The 17247-nt window shown below is 38.4% G+C and overlaps 1 protein-coding gene and 1 long non-coding RNA gene across 2 annotated transcripts; both read right to left on the bottom strand.

Moving 5' to 3' along the window:
- Nucleotides 1-9554: 9554 nt before the first annotated feature.
- On the bottom strand, nt 9555-11659 carry LOC113116581 (uncharacterized). The gene is made up of 4 exons (XM_026284821.1): nt 11526-11659; nt 11269-11436; nt 11027-11122; nt 9555-10828 (listed from the first exon to the last, which is right to left on the bottom strand). Exons 1-4 carry the CDS (start codon nt 11625-11627, stop codon nt 10511-10513), a joined length of 684 nt encoding a protein of 227 aa, XP_026140606.1. The 5' UTR covers nt 11628-11659; the 3' UTR covers nt 9555-10510.
- Nucleotides 11660-12214: 555 nt separating this feature from the next.
- LOC113116582 (uncharacterized) lies at nt 12215-16388 on the bottom strand. The gene is made up of 4 exons (XR_003294043.1): nt 15965-16388; nt 15373-15416; nt 12669-12765; nt 12215-12481 (listed from the first exon to the last, which is right to left on the bottom strand). It is a non-coding gene; the product is annotated as an uncharacterized LOC113116582 (long non-coding RNA).
- Nucleotides 16389-17247: the final 859 nt, after the last annotated feature.

Below are 17247 nucleotides of genomic sequence, written 5' to 3'. Positions count from 1 at the left end.
ATCTTAAATAGTCCTCTTTACCACAGATTTGATTAATACAGCAAATTTGGAATTAAGAAATATACGTTTACCCTACAGTTTACTCATTATTTGAAAGGGACGTGGCGATCGTCATCCCAGCTTCTCAACGCCATTCGTCTTTGTCAGTCAGCAGCGGTGGGCCGAGGGGGACTGACAGGCAAGAATTAATTCTCTAACACATAATTATGGAGCAAAATGTTGACGGGCTTGCAGAAAGTGCAAGCTGACACTTCTGCAGTTTCTGTGAGACATGGCAGCAACATTAGCATTGGTCATTAGCAGCAGACATTTCCACGTCTGTGTCGGATGCGAGCTCGTGTGCAGACCTATTTGGTTACCTGCATGACAGCCTTGTTCAGGACACAAGAAACAGCTGTCTTGGCCTGTGTGAGTCGAAATAATTAGGCCTGTCATCTTCTGGCTCTGATTTTCCCCTCAGCCCGCTCCATAAAATGCAAATATTTTGCTTTCATTGTCACATTCACCTTGACACGGATATTGCTCGGGTGCCTAACTGAATGAGATGACTTCTAAATTTGCATTGTTCTTTCTAATATATTTGCTTCCCTCTATAGCTGCTGGCAGGGACCCATCAGATAAACTCTCCCGAGCGTCATCAATCACAGGCGCCATGACAGACAGTTTTCGCCTTCATTTGTTACATACGCGAACACGCTTAATTATTTGTACTGTAATTAGTTGGGAAAATGTCAGGAAATGTCAGCTCTCTGTTCGCCGTGGAAGGGCCCCTGCTTGAAAGCCACGGTGACTGAAGTGTCATTAATGCCAGCAAACAAGATGAGGATCAGCTGGGGAGGAGAGCAGGGCCTTTACGCTGTAATCATGAAGACTTAGAGGGGGAGCGCTGCAAATCAGCCCTCCGAGCATGATGGGCATCTTATTAGCGAGCAGCAGCATTTCTGCTGCATGTCTTGTATTTTTTGTCTTTCTTTACCTCACCCTCTTCACTTTTCCTCCCAGCGCTGAGAAATAAAGGCAGCGAGCAGCAAAAATAAAGTCAGGTAAACAATTGCTGCTCTCCACTCAGAGAGCTGCTGTCAAACTGGGCACATTTTACCGGGCTGCACGGCCTGTCACAAACAGACATTATGCTAAAAGCCGAGCGGAATGGGGAAGCTCTGTGTCAAAACTGTTCAAGTTTGCCTTTTTAAATAGACTGCATTAAATCTGCAGCTCGAATGCGGCTGGAAAAAACAACGAGAAGTCTGAGCAGGATTGGCGAGCAAGCCAGGAGCCTCCTTCGTCGCGGTCACGGCTCTAGGGAGGCTTTGCTCGCCTCTCCTCTTCCAGGGCCTCATTCGGGGCCACCTTAGCCGAAGATGCCACTGATGGTCATCCAAGAGATCCTTAATTAGCCTGCAATCTGGCAACAGTGCGTGTTCCTGGCCTGTTTGAATAGCACGCCAGATGCAAGACCACCTTCAGTGTGTCATTTCATTGTGTAGGCAGCAGGGACGGGGCATCAGCCGGCCGTCCGCCGCTCTCTTCTCTGGCACAACAGCTGAGAAACAGGACAGCAGAGGTGACCCTGACCAACCTCGACCTTCAGTCGCAGACTAATGGCTTGGCGGGGGACGTTAACCTCGTGCGTGCCATACTGCGGTTTGAAAGCCAGCAGCCTATTGTTTCCTGACTTATTATCTCTCGAGTCATCATTGATCTACAGAGAAGGTCTGTCTGTGTTTGTCACTCATGTCAGAATTGTTCTCCCAGTGTTTTGCGCTGGTTTTCATCCGTTGACAGTTTGTCTGAGCATCAGTGTGTTGCAGTCTTCTACCCGTCTGTTAGGATTTTCAGTTCATTAACAGAGAAGATGTCCGCACTCTTGGCAGCTCGGTGCTGGAAAGCTTGCTTGGCTGCATGAAAACGCTCCTGTTATGCTAGAGAAAAATGAATGCCGCAAATAATCTCTTTGCACAGTTTTCATCCACGTATCCCAGATTAAACCCGAGCCTTAACCTAATGACCACAGATTCTCGATCGAGGATCCATGTAAAATTTAATTCATGGATCCGGTTCAGGGGAAAACTCAAAAGATATGTCTTTTGACATTAAGCTAATCTGTGGTTCGATTTGCAGTCTTAAGATACACAAGCATAAAAGCCTGTGTAAGCATTCTCAAATCTGCCCTGCAAAGCTTATAACAGTCTTATTTTGTGCTGTGTAGTTGTGGCCTGAGTGCAAAGAGTTTTCCGATGATGAGAACTCGGCTTAACGTTATTCTTATTTTATTTATTTATTTATTTTTGCAAGGGCTTTATGAAAGCTGAGAGTCTTCTTAAAACAGCACAATTGCATGACAGCATTTTCAGATGGTTTGTTTCCAAACAAATGCTTCCTTGATTTATAATGCCGAAAATTTAAATGAATAAAATATTTAAGTTGTCTTTATTAGCAGGTCAAACTCTATCTAAAATTGTAGCATGTGTCTTTGTTTAGAGCATACTAGTATTCTCTAGCTAAGCATAGATTCATGTACAATTTTATTTTACTTCCTTTATGATATAATTAGACAGCAAGATTTGCTGCTTGCTTTTATTAGTCAGAAGTACTGGAGGAGGGACATTGTAGAGTGTGTTTGATTGGACAAAATGAACGGATGAGTCATCCGTATTTTCCAGAAATAAAGAGTGTAAAATTAAAATGCATACTATATCTATAATGATCTTATTTCATCAACTGTTTGGATGCCATACTGTTTTAATGTTTTGGCAATATTAAATATACATTTGTTGTGCTATTAAAGCCATATGAATTAAACCGAGTACACTAGCACATAGCGGCCAAACCACAAAACTACATTCTGAATTAAACACGAAGTAAAGAACAAAGCCCAGTTTGTGGCTTTGAAGTAACAATAGTGTTTTTGCAATGAGGACGTTCTCATCCAGCTCTTTTCAAGAGTCCGCTATCAAACCGGCGCATAAAAGTCTCCCATGTATCTGTGAGAATCCGAGAGGGTTGAAAATCTAATGAAATAAAGGAACAGACATGGGAAACAAAAGAAAGAGGACTAATCGATTAGCACATTAAGGCACTCTCAGAAATACCCGCCGACAAACGGTTTGAAGCTCCACAGGCTCTCAGAACATCGTGCATCATTATTCACAACAAAATTATCATGCACATTTCAAAGCGAAGATGACTGAAACAGAATGGCGCTTGTCATTTGTGTTGTACGTCTTTATAATTACACCTTAAAGCCATAACTGGATTTCTGCCCCCCCCACACCCTCGTACTACATATTCATGAAAAACAGAGTTGTCATTTGATAAAGGGACGCTTGTGTTGTGGTCCTGGGCGAGGCGTCAGCGCGGTGGAGGGGGTATTAGAGTGGGCATCTGTGTTCTCACAGCATTAATCTCCTAAAGCAGATTTCTGCCGCTATGATGTGCGGCAAGGAGATAAGTCTTAAACAGTCTAAAGCTAAGCAAACCCGACAACTCTATTATTGCCTTCATAATTGCTTAATTAAACTTTTGTCACTAATCATTATGGGGGCAATAGAGCTTTTATACAGGCCTCTGTTGAGCAAAAAATTCAATAAACCAGTGGAGTTAATTTCAGTGTGTTAGCCCCCCCGTCTCTTTTCTCCCTTTAGTATTTTTTATTTTTTTATGTTTGTTCTGCAAATGAAATTCATTGCTGGTGGTTAGTGATGTGTGGGGCTGCACTGAGGCTGATATGAGCTGCCATCACCATTTGAATTGAGGGTATTCAGTAGCACATGAATATGAACAAATGGCAAACATAAATCTCCTGCATGAAGTACACCTTCCATCCTTTTATTACAGAACAATTGACCCATCTAAAATGAATTCTAATGCCAGGAAAGCATTTAGATTTAAATTACACCGTGCTCTCCCGGACCTGAAAGATGACGGCATAAAAAAGATTAATATGCTAATTATTTTCCCCCCTTATTCCTCTTTTCGACATTTGCGGGGGGTTATTGTGGAGCGTGTAAATAAGATGACTGTTTTGTCAACGAATGACTGCGAGGCCCACGGCTTGTGCTTCAGATCAGCGGAATGCATCTGCCCGGGACATTATCTTTATTATTTTTATTAGTGGCTTTTCAAAAGGCACTTCATAAAAGGGACATTTATATGTGTATAATTCTTCTTTCACCTCCGTGACCCAGGAAGCACATCAGATGGAGGCGGAGGGAGGGAGGAAAGCTCAACATTTCCCCAGATGAAATAGACTGAGCACGGCGGACCGTTCGGAGGAGCGAGCAGTTCAGCCACTTACTCAAAGAACAAATTAATCTGTTTAATGCTGTTTAATTAGCCAGGCTTTGAGATTAACGTTCCACTTTTGAGATATTACCAAACGTGGCCAACTGGCAAGCGCGCAAAGACGCCAATAGAAGCATTTTAGATTTTAAAGGCACTTTAAACTTGGCTTCGGATCAGTATTAACTGAAAAATATCCAACACGCCTACGTGGGCTTCCCTCATTAGATCTCTGTCAGGGTCAGCCATTTTTGACTAGAGCTTTGTCGAGCAACATGACATTTCTGGTTTAGTATACTTTGTCAATGGAGCTGGAATTTTTGCTTTGACAATGGAGCTGGTCAAAAATGACCTACACAAAAATTGCTTATGCATTTATCATTATGGTTCATTATTATTAGTAAGTCATTGATTCAGTCTTATTATCAACTTGACATCCTTATTTTTGGAGCTGATTGATTGTACACCTTATGGATCTCAGTTTATACAGTGCAGTTTTTCGTGCACATTGCTAAAATTAAACACAGATAAATGAGGCCTACTACCAATCAGTTACAAAAAGAAACATAAAACCTGTGATTACTGAAAGAAAATATGTTGCTAAAAAGATTGAATGCAAGTTTTGGTGATAAAAAAAATACATAATGAGAGATTTATAAGCTATTTTTAAAAGGCCACTCATTTTTGACCAGGTTTACAGCACACAACAAGGCTTACACATTAAGGTTAATTACTACGTATGCATGCTTCTAATGTTGATTAATAATGTCTTCATGGATTTCATCGCTCCCTGTAGGGTAGTTAGTGACCTCCTTTGGGAGATTATTGTGTCCTGAACAATTCATCATTTCAGCGCTTTCCAACTTCAGTTCAATTACAGACCAAAGGGAATTCAAACATTCCCGTTTCCAATCTTTCCCCTTCCAACTCTCCACCGCTGCGGTGTGCTTGAGATGTGCTTTCGGTTTTTGAAGCACGGTCAGTTTTCTGACATGTGAAATTCAGTTTCCTTGAGCTTCATTAAAAAATAAATAAATTAAATAAATAAAATGATCTGAGGCCTAGTAAACTTTTTTGAAGAAAATGGAGGCTGTGGTTTAGTTTTCTGGCATCAGATACATCACATCATGAACATTCCAAGGTTTGTTTACTTCATCACTTTATATGACAACAAATCTAATCGACACAATCTCAAAGTTCGGCTAAAACTTGAAGAGAAATTTTGAAGACTGTCTAGGGAAGACTTCCATCAAAGTTGGAAGTTCCATCAAGTGCACAAGAAATATTGTCAAAGGTTAAAATATCATTTGCATGTAATCCATTTGCTAATTATTGCTTTTACAAAATAAAATAAAAAATAAAGGTGTAATTTCGGAACCGTTTTAAATAATACAGTTAATTTGTAGCATGCCTGGTGACATTCATCAAGAACGAAAGGCAGCAGTCAGAACTTCTTCTTAAGACTTCAGATAGGAGCAGAGGAGTGTTCATTTAAAACTATTGTTTCTAATGACTCTCAATAGCAAAGCAATTAAAAATCTCACATCAGCAAGAGAGTAATGAGAAAGCATAATTACACTGTAATACATAACAAAGTTCTTCAGGATTCCTCAAAAAAAAAAAAGAGTTGAGCTCTTTAATACACAAACTTCTTCAGTAATTACTGATCTGTCTTAACACATTTAACAGGACTGTGTTGAGTTAATGAATTGCTTGGAAAGCATCTGAAGACGGACTTAATTGTGAAGCTGACAGTTCTCGCAGCATCATTATGGCGCAGTCCCAGTTGAATAGCATTCTGCAGCTAGATAAACAATTTTCATGGCAGCTTCTGTGCTGCTACTCTCTGGCCAGCCATTGATACCACTGTTTATTCTCTCAGATACATGGAGCGTGGAAGGCATGAAAATACAGCATTACGGGAGGAATCCTTTATTTTCATCTCATTAATAAAACCTGAGTAGAATGCAAAAACGTACAACACTAATCCTAAACCAGAGGTCTAAGTATGACAAGAGCGAACAGAGAAAGATTCAATACTCAAATATTCAAGAGCTTGTAGATTAAGATTGTTAATGAAGGTGAAGTGTGTGTTTTCTTTCTTGTGGTTATGGCTTCCAAAAAATATTGCAGAGTATATTTGCAGTGAACACACAAAGACGTTCTCAACAGAGCATCAAATCCTCGAGTCACTGTGGAAACAGATGCTTAGACAAATTACGCCAAACTACTTTCTTCTTGTTTAACGTTGATTCCCTTTCGTGGTGCACTTCGCCACCTAAGCATGGCTATGCAGTCATTTTTAATCATTTAATCTAATCTGTCGACCATTATAAAAAAAAAAAAAATAGTTTTACTTTTAAATCAGTGAACAATAATATTGTTTGATTGTAAAATATGTAAATAAAATGAGTATGAGTATTGTTGCACCTACAGTACATGTCTACTAACTTTCATTAGAGTATTAGACAGTCTGCTTAATATCTGCTAAATCTTTATTGGGAGGGTTTAATTTCACCACACTTTTTTTTCCAGAGAGTATCTGTACAATTAGACAAGAAGCACATTCCCATGTGTTTGTGTGTCTGCATGTGTGCTTCAAGAGTCAAGAGAGCAAACGGCGGAGAGGGTACACCTGGCCCACAATGCCCTTCACTGAGCACTTCCTGTGTAGGTCGGCTTCTTTCATGTGTCTGCTATGCATGTTTAGCGAGCTGCCAACATTTCCTTTCTCAGCCACAGATGAACTCTGAACCCGGTCTGCTACAATGAGGTCAGAGGTCATGCTTTAATGCTATGCCAATAATGCCAAAATCAGCTTTTTACCTAAATATGCACTGATAACCATCAATAAAATACAGGCAGTAACACAGGAAGCCACATCCTGAAGCAGACGTCATCAGAAGTGGCATGTTCAGAAAACACTGCTGATCCTGATGTAGAGATGATGCAGAAAATTATACACAAAGATACAACACCATCAGGGTAACACATGCACAGAATCTTGTTTCTGCCATGGGATAAAAATAAATTAAATTAAATTAAAAAAATATCTCACAATTAATAATTTGTTTCTTGCAATTCAAAGTTGCAAAATATACTGCATTGCAAGTTGTAATTATCCCTTGTTTGTTAATGAATGAATGCATTGATTAATTAATTAATTCATTCATTTTCTGTGGCAGATATGGGTTTCCATTATTATTATTATTATTATTTATTTTTATTTTTTTACTGTGCAATAAAAAATAAATAAATAATAAATAATAATAATACTTGTAAAAGCTCACATTTAAGACTTTTCTTCTCAGAATCACGTAAATAACACTAAGAATAATGCAATAAGCCTTAACTAAATAACAGAAAATATAACACAGAGCATCCTAAAGCACATTACTGATAAAAAATAAATAAATAAAATAAAATTGTAAAACATAATCATACACTGCAGGAACTTCTGGGAATGTCCTTATATGGATTTTCATTATAAATTGTATGGTAATTGATAGTATAATATATACTTGTAAACAAGAACAATTGACTCTTTTGCAAAAAAAAAAAAAAAAAGTGAAAGTTGTATTTAATTTTTTTGTAAGTATTTAAATAGCTGTACATTATATATATATATATATATATATATATATATATATATATATATATATATATATATATATATATATATATATATATACATCATTACAGGTTGAAACATAATTTCATAAATGTCTGTTGACATACAATATATTCAGGCAGAGATGTCCTTAATAATGACAGTTTTTTTTTTTTTTTTTTTTTTTTTAATGCAGATAAAAATAAGGTACTGTATTTCCCATAATTTTTCCTGCTGCATATGAAGCCATGGGTCACGCTGATGAATGCTAGAAATGTTTGTTCCTCTCCTGGACTGAGCTCCTCACAGAACGGCTCGGTGTGAACATGCACTTGGTCTCTGGTGACTCGTCATGTGTCGTGTGCTTCCTCTCCGGCAGCGTCACATTCCACGACAGCGCAGTCCTCCGGCCTCAGCCAGCTAGCAAATAGTTGGAGAGATGAAGCAGGACAGTAGCGGGTCAGCGGATCAACCGTACTGCTAAGATGATTGTTCTGCCAGCCTTCTGCTGGAGCGCGAGGCCTGGGCCAAAGCTGCTTTGCTAGAGGCGGCTCTGGCTCCAAACACCTCTATTGTCTCTGGGCTCGTCCCCCACTAGCCCTGCGCCTGCCTGAGACGAGGGAAGCCTGATGGCTGATGGAGAAGCCCGCCAAACCAACAGCCAGTCTACGATTGTTCAGGCCTGGTCTTTGGCAGCGCCGCCTCCGCTGAAACATTTCAACACAACAGTGAGGATTCCTCGGTGTTAAAGAGGCCGTGTTTGGGGGCATCTCTCCTGGCTCCTCCTCATACGGCTGACAGGGGATTTGCGGCTGTTGTCGACAAACTGTTTCAGTTGATTTATGGTGCACTTGTAAACTTGTGTATTGTTCGTTTTGTAGTGTATGAACAACTACTGCTAACTAAGTAACTAAACTAAGTACTGTCAGACTAATTGAGACTTGTCATAGCACTTGCTTATTATTGATCTGTTGTTGATTCTCATGATGCTCAGCACTCAAAAACCCAATAAGGCTAGAGATGACACACAAAACAAACTGTAACCATGTCATGTTCAAACTCACTGAAATCAGCTTTCTTTCCTATTCTGATGCTGGGTTTGTCCTTCAGCTAATTGTTGCCATGCTATTGGCTGATTAGTTATTTCCCTTATTGAGCAGTTGAACAGGTGCGCCTCATTAAAGTGACTGTGTATGTACAAATATTAAACTACCTAAACTTCACACCTAAACAAACAAGGAAATAATACAATAAATAAACTAGCAAAAAAATAAAAATAACAACCGGCTGCTTGGTGTAACTTTAAGAAGTTATGACAGGATTATATCACTCACTGTAAAACCCGACAAGTTCACATAACTCAAAAAAATTGTTGAAACAGATTACATCGAAAATTTTAAGTCAAATTAACTTAATCTTTTTAAGTTCAATGAAATATATATTTTAAGTGTCCATTACCATATACTGTTATTGTTTGTAACTAGGTATTTTGAGTTTACAGTACATATTTATATTGGGTACAGATAACTTGAACATTTTCATTAGTTTTAAAATGAAATATTTGCATTCTTAAAATCAAATTGTTCATTTTTTTGTTAACTTATTTTTTTTTTTTACATTAATTGGGGACTCTTACACAGTCCTAGAATTATAATCCTCCTATAATTTAAAACTATAAATTTTGAATAAGGCAAAATAACCACAGAGACACTTTGGTGCAAGTAACTTGTTTATTAACCAAATATGACGTTCTTGAAATATCTCATATTCTTGCAATGTAAACAAATACAAAATGCTCAAGACACATGAATGTGCCATGTGTAAACTTTCCAAATTGCCTCGACATTACTCAACATCCGGATCACTATACGTTTTCTAAAACAATTATTTAAAACATTTAACTGTAACAAATTGAAATTATAAAATAAAGATGAATGAAGTGTAACACGTATTACAAATATTATAAGTATAATAAAGCTTATCTTTATCTTTATGTTTTGTTACGTACACAAAATAAAGCTGAAGTTTGTGCACTGCAATGTAAACAGATACAGAATCTCTCAGTCACACCAATGTGCAAGTATCCTATGCGAACATTCAGTCCTTCAACAAGCATTTAACATTAAAACTGCTATAATATAAAACAATTCTGTAAGAGGTTTAATATACAAAACAGCATGGCAGTGTGCAATTGCCTGGTGCAAGGAAGCCATCATTTAACTTGCAGTTAACCCTATGTGCAAATTCCTATTGCCACCACACCATTCCACAATTTCAAAATTACCTGAGTGTATTATATTTGTAAATATGTCCTATGGTGTGACATTGCAAAGATATAAAAAATAACAATTAAACAAATAGCATGAGAAAGTTACAAATACCATTAAAGAGATTAAACTATTTTAAATAATGTTTTTCCCCACATTGTTTGTTGTCACACCATAGGACACATTTAGAATATTTGTCAATACAAATATATGTATTAGATACACAAACATATTACACAAGTACAAAAATGTACAAAACAGGACTTCATTCCACTTTATGGCATTAAAACTTCAGCAACAATATCTATAAAACCCATCTGTTAGATGTTTACAGCAAGAAAAACAAATGTGCTTACACTACTGCTAACAGGTCATTTTTCAGACTCAAAACTCTAGGCCTCAACTTTCCATCCTCAAGACCCATCAAGACCTTTTGGACGAAGTCAAATGTGTTGAGCAATTGTTTTGGATAGTTAAGGTGCAGGGTGTATGTAAGTGCAAATAGAATGACGAATGCATCAGCCAGTGTGGAGGACTCAATAACAATGTTACCCTCAATCAGCACTGCAATCCTCTCTGGGCAGAAAAAATGGGCATCTGATGATGTCTGATTGCTTAGGAGGAGCCCAAGTGGTACATCACTGGTGTTCAGTTCTTCAGTCTGCTCCACCTAAAGAAAACAAGATAAACAATTACCCATTACTAAAATTTTTCTTAAAGCTGACACCAAACCTGCAGTCAAATACCAGGACAGTCCAAAAAAGGCAAACACAATCACAACCTAAATCACAATCAGATCATAGGTGGGTTCAAATGTGACGGCAATTATTTTAATAAACTATAGACACTGCTGAATATGAACACTTACGTCCCACATCTTGAAAAAGCTAACATCACTCTCATGCATATACGGAGGGAGAGCCCGGAGTACCACAGCACGTCTAACATGGACATCAACTTGATCCTTTCATCGTCATAAAAAAAAAAAAAATCATTCAGTACAGATGCTAATCAGTATAGCCTCACGACACTATTCATGAACCAACCATTAGAGTTCAACTAAAGATAATTAAGCACCTTTACCAGGCATTGAGAATTGAACCAACTGACCTGGAGGTCATAAATCCTGAAGAGCTCATCCAGGAGTTCAGAAGCTTTTCCTGTCCGAGAAGCTTTTTTCCGAAACAGGCTCTGAAGCCGGGGGGTATGTTGGTCCAGTTGAGCAAAGAAACGATTCTTTAGGTTGACATTCGTCACTCTGTGAAACTCAGCACAGATCTGTGAAAAAATTTGAACATTCAACACAACCACAACAAATAATTAAATGTAAAGATCTTGAATAGTTATAATAAAGAAAATATTTGTACCTGCGACTCTAATTTAAGGGCAGGCCATCGTTTCAGGATTTCATCAACTGGTATCTCATTACAGACGATCTCTTTGCGCCGCAAAGCAAAAGTGCTGTCCATTAACTTTGTGATCAGGACAAGATTTTTGTCAGCCATCTGAACTTCATCTATAATTCTTTGCCTTTGTTGTTCGAGGCTTGAAGCATCTTCACCTCTTGGGAAATTTGGAAGGAAATTAATCTCTGCCCTTTTTGGTCTTTTGATGTTCGTGTGAGGGGCATCTTTTTGGGGGTAGTTTTTACTCCTCTTTCCAGAATTTACAGCAACTTCCTGAGATCCAGCACGACTTAATTTTGTGCGGTAGTTACCCATCTTAAATGTTAGGCTGTTCTTCCATCCATACCAACCTGCACAAGAGCCTGGCTCTTTTAGACAGGGATGCTTGTTGACAAGGGCTTCTGCTACCATAGAAATTTCCTTAACATTAGGGTATGCTTTATAGCCATGCATTTGTTCTGCTAGGGTCTCAAGAATGTTGTGCTTTTGTCCTCTATTTAACTTCAAAGTCTTTCCTGTTGTCTCGTATGCAGCATTTCCCTCAGCAAGTACAAGTTCTACTTCAAAAGAAAAAGTGGGCACTTGAAAAATGCAAGGCCACATTTCAGTCCTCTCTGGAATCCTTGCATGTGGCAATATTACTGTGTCATCAGATGCTACAGAACTAGCATCATTCTCAGATCGCACCACTATAAGGACAGCCTTCTGTGGAAGTTCCTCAATGTCTAAAAGGGAACATAGTTGCCCATTGAAGTCAGGATCTTGGTATGATAGGGTAAAGTCAATGGTGAGATCAAATTTCTCTTTTATCTTTGTTTTTAGCTCTTCCACAGATGCTGGACGTGAAGATAAAGTCATCTTCCTCACAATGTCAGTGGATGTATGGACATGCAGGAAAAAGTTCTGCGCTTCCATTCCTGTAAAAAAAAAAAAAGAAGAAAAGAAAAGAAAAGAAAAGCTTGTCCTTGTTTTTCCCAACCTCATTTAACATGACTGTAAGTCAACATTTCTAAATGCATTTTAGACATCCAGGTGTTTGATCAAAATGAACCTTTTCTGTGTTAACACCAAATGTCCATCAATGTTGTATGCTGGGAGACTTACTGTGTCATTTAGTTCTGATAGCTCATGCACAGAGAAGTTGTCCAATGATGTCAGCTTAAATGATTTTAAATGTTCGATGTACCAGCACTCGTAGGACCTGCACAGAAATGACACAGAGTTATTTACAAGAAGTATACGTTCAATCTTGCAAAAATTAGGAAGTCCCCCTGACTGTCCTGCAGAAACAAACATTCCATTCGCATAATCTGTGCCATCTATGGAGACCACTGATGGGCTATATATATTTTGGCTGTCTGTCTTGGTCTTTATGAAGTCTGCCGCCACTTGAGGTAGAGTAGTAACCTGCACAGAAGTAACACTTCTGGTTTGTATTTGGGGTTTGAAAAAAGATGGGGCATTCATATGAAAAGCCATCATGGACTGATGTCTATCAGCAAGAGTCTTCAAGACATTTTTAAAATTTTGTGTGTCATGCATCACCCTTTTAAAAAAACGATGTTTCCCTTCGAACCTCATGGTCCACAGATGAACCAGAGGCCCAAAACGCTTGATCAGTTCTGGGTAATGTTCAATGTAATGGTGTTTTGGTCTGAGATTAAATTCTGGAAACACAGCTTTAAGAGCCTGTCTGTGATCACTTATTTTGGTCTGCAGGTACTGAAGGGATTCCTCTGTGAAAGAAGGAGATAACACAAGCTGGACAATTTCTTTAAGGTTCATTATTATGTCCCATGTTTCATTGCCTTCTGGGACCTTACTTCCTATCATCAAGGGTAATAATCTCAGCAAAGCAGAATTTTCATGTCCATTTCCTCCAATACTTAGTTTGGCAACAAAACTCTTTGGGATTGGCTGTGGCTTATCAATTTTGTCAAAATGCTGATACGGAAATGCGAATCTTTGTGTTCAGATATTCAAGCGTGAAATACTTCTGCCGAATCAATTCACGGATGCACAAAGCCAACTCAACAGGTACAACACCCTCAAACAAATCATGCAGTATATCTGGCGGGAAACCTGTAACGGTATGAAAATGCTGCAAAGCCTTGCTAAGAGGACACTCACCCACAACACCTAAATGAGCTACATTTTCTTCCTGCACAACTTTTTGGACATGTAGATCATGGGTTTCCTTCTTTCTCATGCTGAACTCTCCTTCAGAAACTTCGCTGATCTGTATTTGGTCTGTAGTACAGCAACAGAATCTGCAAACGTATTGTCCTCGAAAAGACTGCACAAAGCCTGCAAGACCATGAGCAGCCAAGTTATCAGCTGCAACGCACAACACAGTGCCCTGAACACGCTGACCAAGGGTTTCAATGAAAATGCCATCCTGTTCAAGAGTTTGGAAGTCTTTCAACAAAGGTGACAGGATACTTTCATAACCACACCTCTGCACGTCAGATACTTTGCATAGCAGCGCTAGCTGTATGACATGTAGGCTGGACCTATACTTACTGGGTAGGTTTGCAAGCAACCAATATACTGCACAAAGCTTGTGGATTTTTCTGGATGTGCCTAAAGGATTTGCTATTTCAAGGTCATCCATATACAAAATGAGTGACAATTTCAGCTCTCCTGCTTCTGCCAAAAACTGGTTCTCTTTAAAATAGGTTCCATCTTCATGAGACATGTACATTCCTGGTGATGACGGGTTGCCTTGAATTTTTTCATTAAGATCAGTATTTTTAAACATAGCTTGAAGCATTTGTAGTACTGGAACATATACCACTGTGCATTCTCTCAAACCTACAGTATATTGTACTGGCATTACCAGAGGGTAGTTGCTTCTCACAAATGTTTTCCTTCGCTTAGAAGTAGACAGCTCTGCACCTTCCGCAGTTGCGCTGACAAAAACATTACTTTTCATGATAGCTTCAACTAAATCATTAAGAAGGACATCACTGATTGACTGTTCGTGTTCTTGAAGAACCGTCAGAATAGAGTCTCTCACAAGAGGTTTGGACAGTAAGAATATCTGCCCCAAATTCTCAACTATGTCTTGTATTGCCGTCTCTGAAACATGAAGAATACTGTGCATTTTTAAGAACAAAGACGACAAGTTGCTTTTTAGTTGAGCTTGCAATTCACAAGTATCATAAGTCGACTCAAGAGGAATATAGTCAGGACTTTCATGCTCAGGAGGACTCTGAGGAAAGTCAGCAGCTTCAACTTGACCCAGCATTGTGGGGCTGTCAGTTTCTGTTAAGATAATATCATTCTTAAAATTTGACAAATGAGCATCAGCATCTGGATGATGCCTACTTTTGTGGGCATTGAAAGAGGTATACACATTACTGCAATAGTGACAGTCTTTATATGGACAATCCACCATCTCATGTTGTTTTAAATGTGCCCTTAAATGACTGAGGATAGTTTTCCCATTAAATGGCTGCTTGAAACCACATTTAGGACAGATGAATGAAACCCTTTCCATTGGATTGACATCATGCTCCATCTGAGTATGTATTCGTGATAAGTGTATTTTTAATGCATTTACAGTCTGAAATGTGCTAACACAGTCATCATGGACACATGGTAATGGACTGACTGAGGAAACACTGCTATGATGTAAACGATAATGTTCCAGTACATATGTCCTTTTATCAAAGGCAGCAGCACAAAGTTTGCACGTCCAAGCCATTGGATTTTTGCTTAAATGGTTCTATGTACACTGTCCGCATTCACATTTTAGTCACTATATTGCAATGTTTCCATTGTTGTTAATAGTTTTTCAACATACCGTACTGAAAACGCTGTATGCTGGCCAGCTGCTTCAGTTTTAACCTAAAAAAATGAAGATTCAAAAGTTAGTTAGGTTGCAATGTTCACAAAAAACACTTATCAGTATACAGTCTGCTTTCTAAAGTGTTAAAAGCTAAATACCAGCATAGAAATGTGTAATAGATAATCTTAATAACACGCACTTCTGCATGGACATTGGTAAACTAACACAGTATGTAATGCATTTATCACTGTGGTACAATACAAGTTAAAGTAACAAACTCTGTAAAAAATATAGGGACAACTGTGACCACCCAATTTTTCTAAGTAGGAAAACCCCTGCTCTAGCACATCACGTTTGTTGGTCGTCACCACAATTATTAATGATTTTTTATTTATTTTACCGCGAAACGCGAACCCCAACTGTGACTATGTTTAACAAGGATTATGTCATGTTAATTTCATGCCCGAATTCAATGATTACCGGTTTGCTAGTTTGCGATGGACATCATATATAATTGTAAAGGCATAAAATAAATCTACTTTCAAGACACCAAGTGTGCAGATAATTGTAAAACGACAGTCAAATATAGTGTTAATAGATTACTTACCAGATTTATGCTCCCAAAACCAAAATCGATATAACAGCAGACAGCGTGGTCAAAACGGAATAAAACTTTGTCCGATGATCTTCGTAAAATTGCTGCATGCTACAGCGCGTGTATTCACAGAATAATGCCACTGTGAAACCTGTTTCGCTATATTTTCTCAACTTTTCTCGACCAAAAAAAAAAACGCACCCGAGCAAGCAGACCAAAATGGCGAACTCTCTCCCAGGCCCAGATGAGCATGTGCGTTGAATGCACATGGATGTGACGTCAGGCGGGATAGTGCTATGACAAAAATCAATTAAAGCGTTTGAGCACTGTAAACTTAAAAATAAAAAAATGTACACATGACACAGAAAATTTGAGACTAATGAACTTTTTTAAATTTTTAAGTTATTACAACACATTTTATTTATCAAACCTTTACTGTTCGGTCTTACAGTGCTGTTGTATATTAAAATATATGATCAACTTAATAATAAACCTAATATGTAATAAAATATATAATATCATACCAAATTATTTACATCCATGTTTAATTTATACAGTTCGGTTGTGGAGGATCTTACTTGACAAAAACTGAAATGCAATTAAAATTAATTTGTATTTTTTCAATTGATTAGACACAAAAAAGACAATTAAAGTGATAAAGTTTTGTTATTTAATTTCATTAGACACAATTTTTTATGGAAAATATGTAAAATAAAAACAAATAAATAAACAAAAATGACAAATATAATTTAGGGAAGAATTCTATGGCTTTTGTGTATGGGTCACTAAATTAAAACGTAGCTATTCTGTGGAGTTTAATTGTGAACAAACAATCCATGTCTATATTTATCAGGCACAAACATGCAAAAAGCCTTCGCTTCCCCATTATGGTAAATGAATATCGTGCTAAATATCGATAACGTACGATATGGAAGAAAACATGATGATAATATGGTCCCAGCCCTGGCGGTGGGTCAGAATCCAGCGCGGTCTATTGTTCGCTCAGAACGCTTAGCTCTTAGATAAACCCATCCCTCCTCCTTTGTCAGGAAGCAATACGATTGCAGGCCCAGGGTAGTTAACCCTTTCAAACAGCCGAGTCTGAACACCCCCCCTCGCTCCAGCACTCATGGCGGCACAAAGGGGTTTTGATTGCCCAAATATTAGCCCGCCTGTGCTCGAAGAAGCCTCATTTAGGGCTCTCTTCCTCATCTGCTCCCGTTCTCCCCGGTAATTAGCCCAGCCGCGGCAGTCACCTCATGCAGCTCCAGCCGGAGAGAGACACTTGACACGGC

This window comes from Carassius auratus, chromosome 16, assembly GCF_003368295.1.
Source record: "Carassius auratus strain Wakin chromosome 16, ASM336829v1, whole genome shotgun sequence".
In the NCBI taxonomy this organism is placed as follows: domain Eukaryota; kingdom Metazoa; phylum Chordata; class Actinopteri; order Cypriniformes; family Cyprinidae; genus Carassius; species Carassius auratus.
Note: the sequence above shows the minus strand (reverse complement) of the source record. Positions and strands in the feature narration are given on the sequence as shown.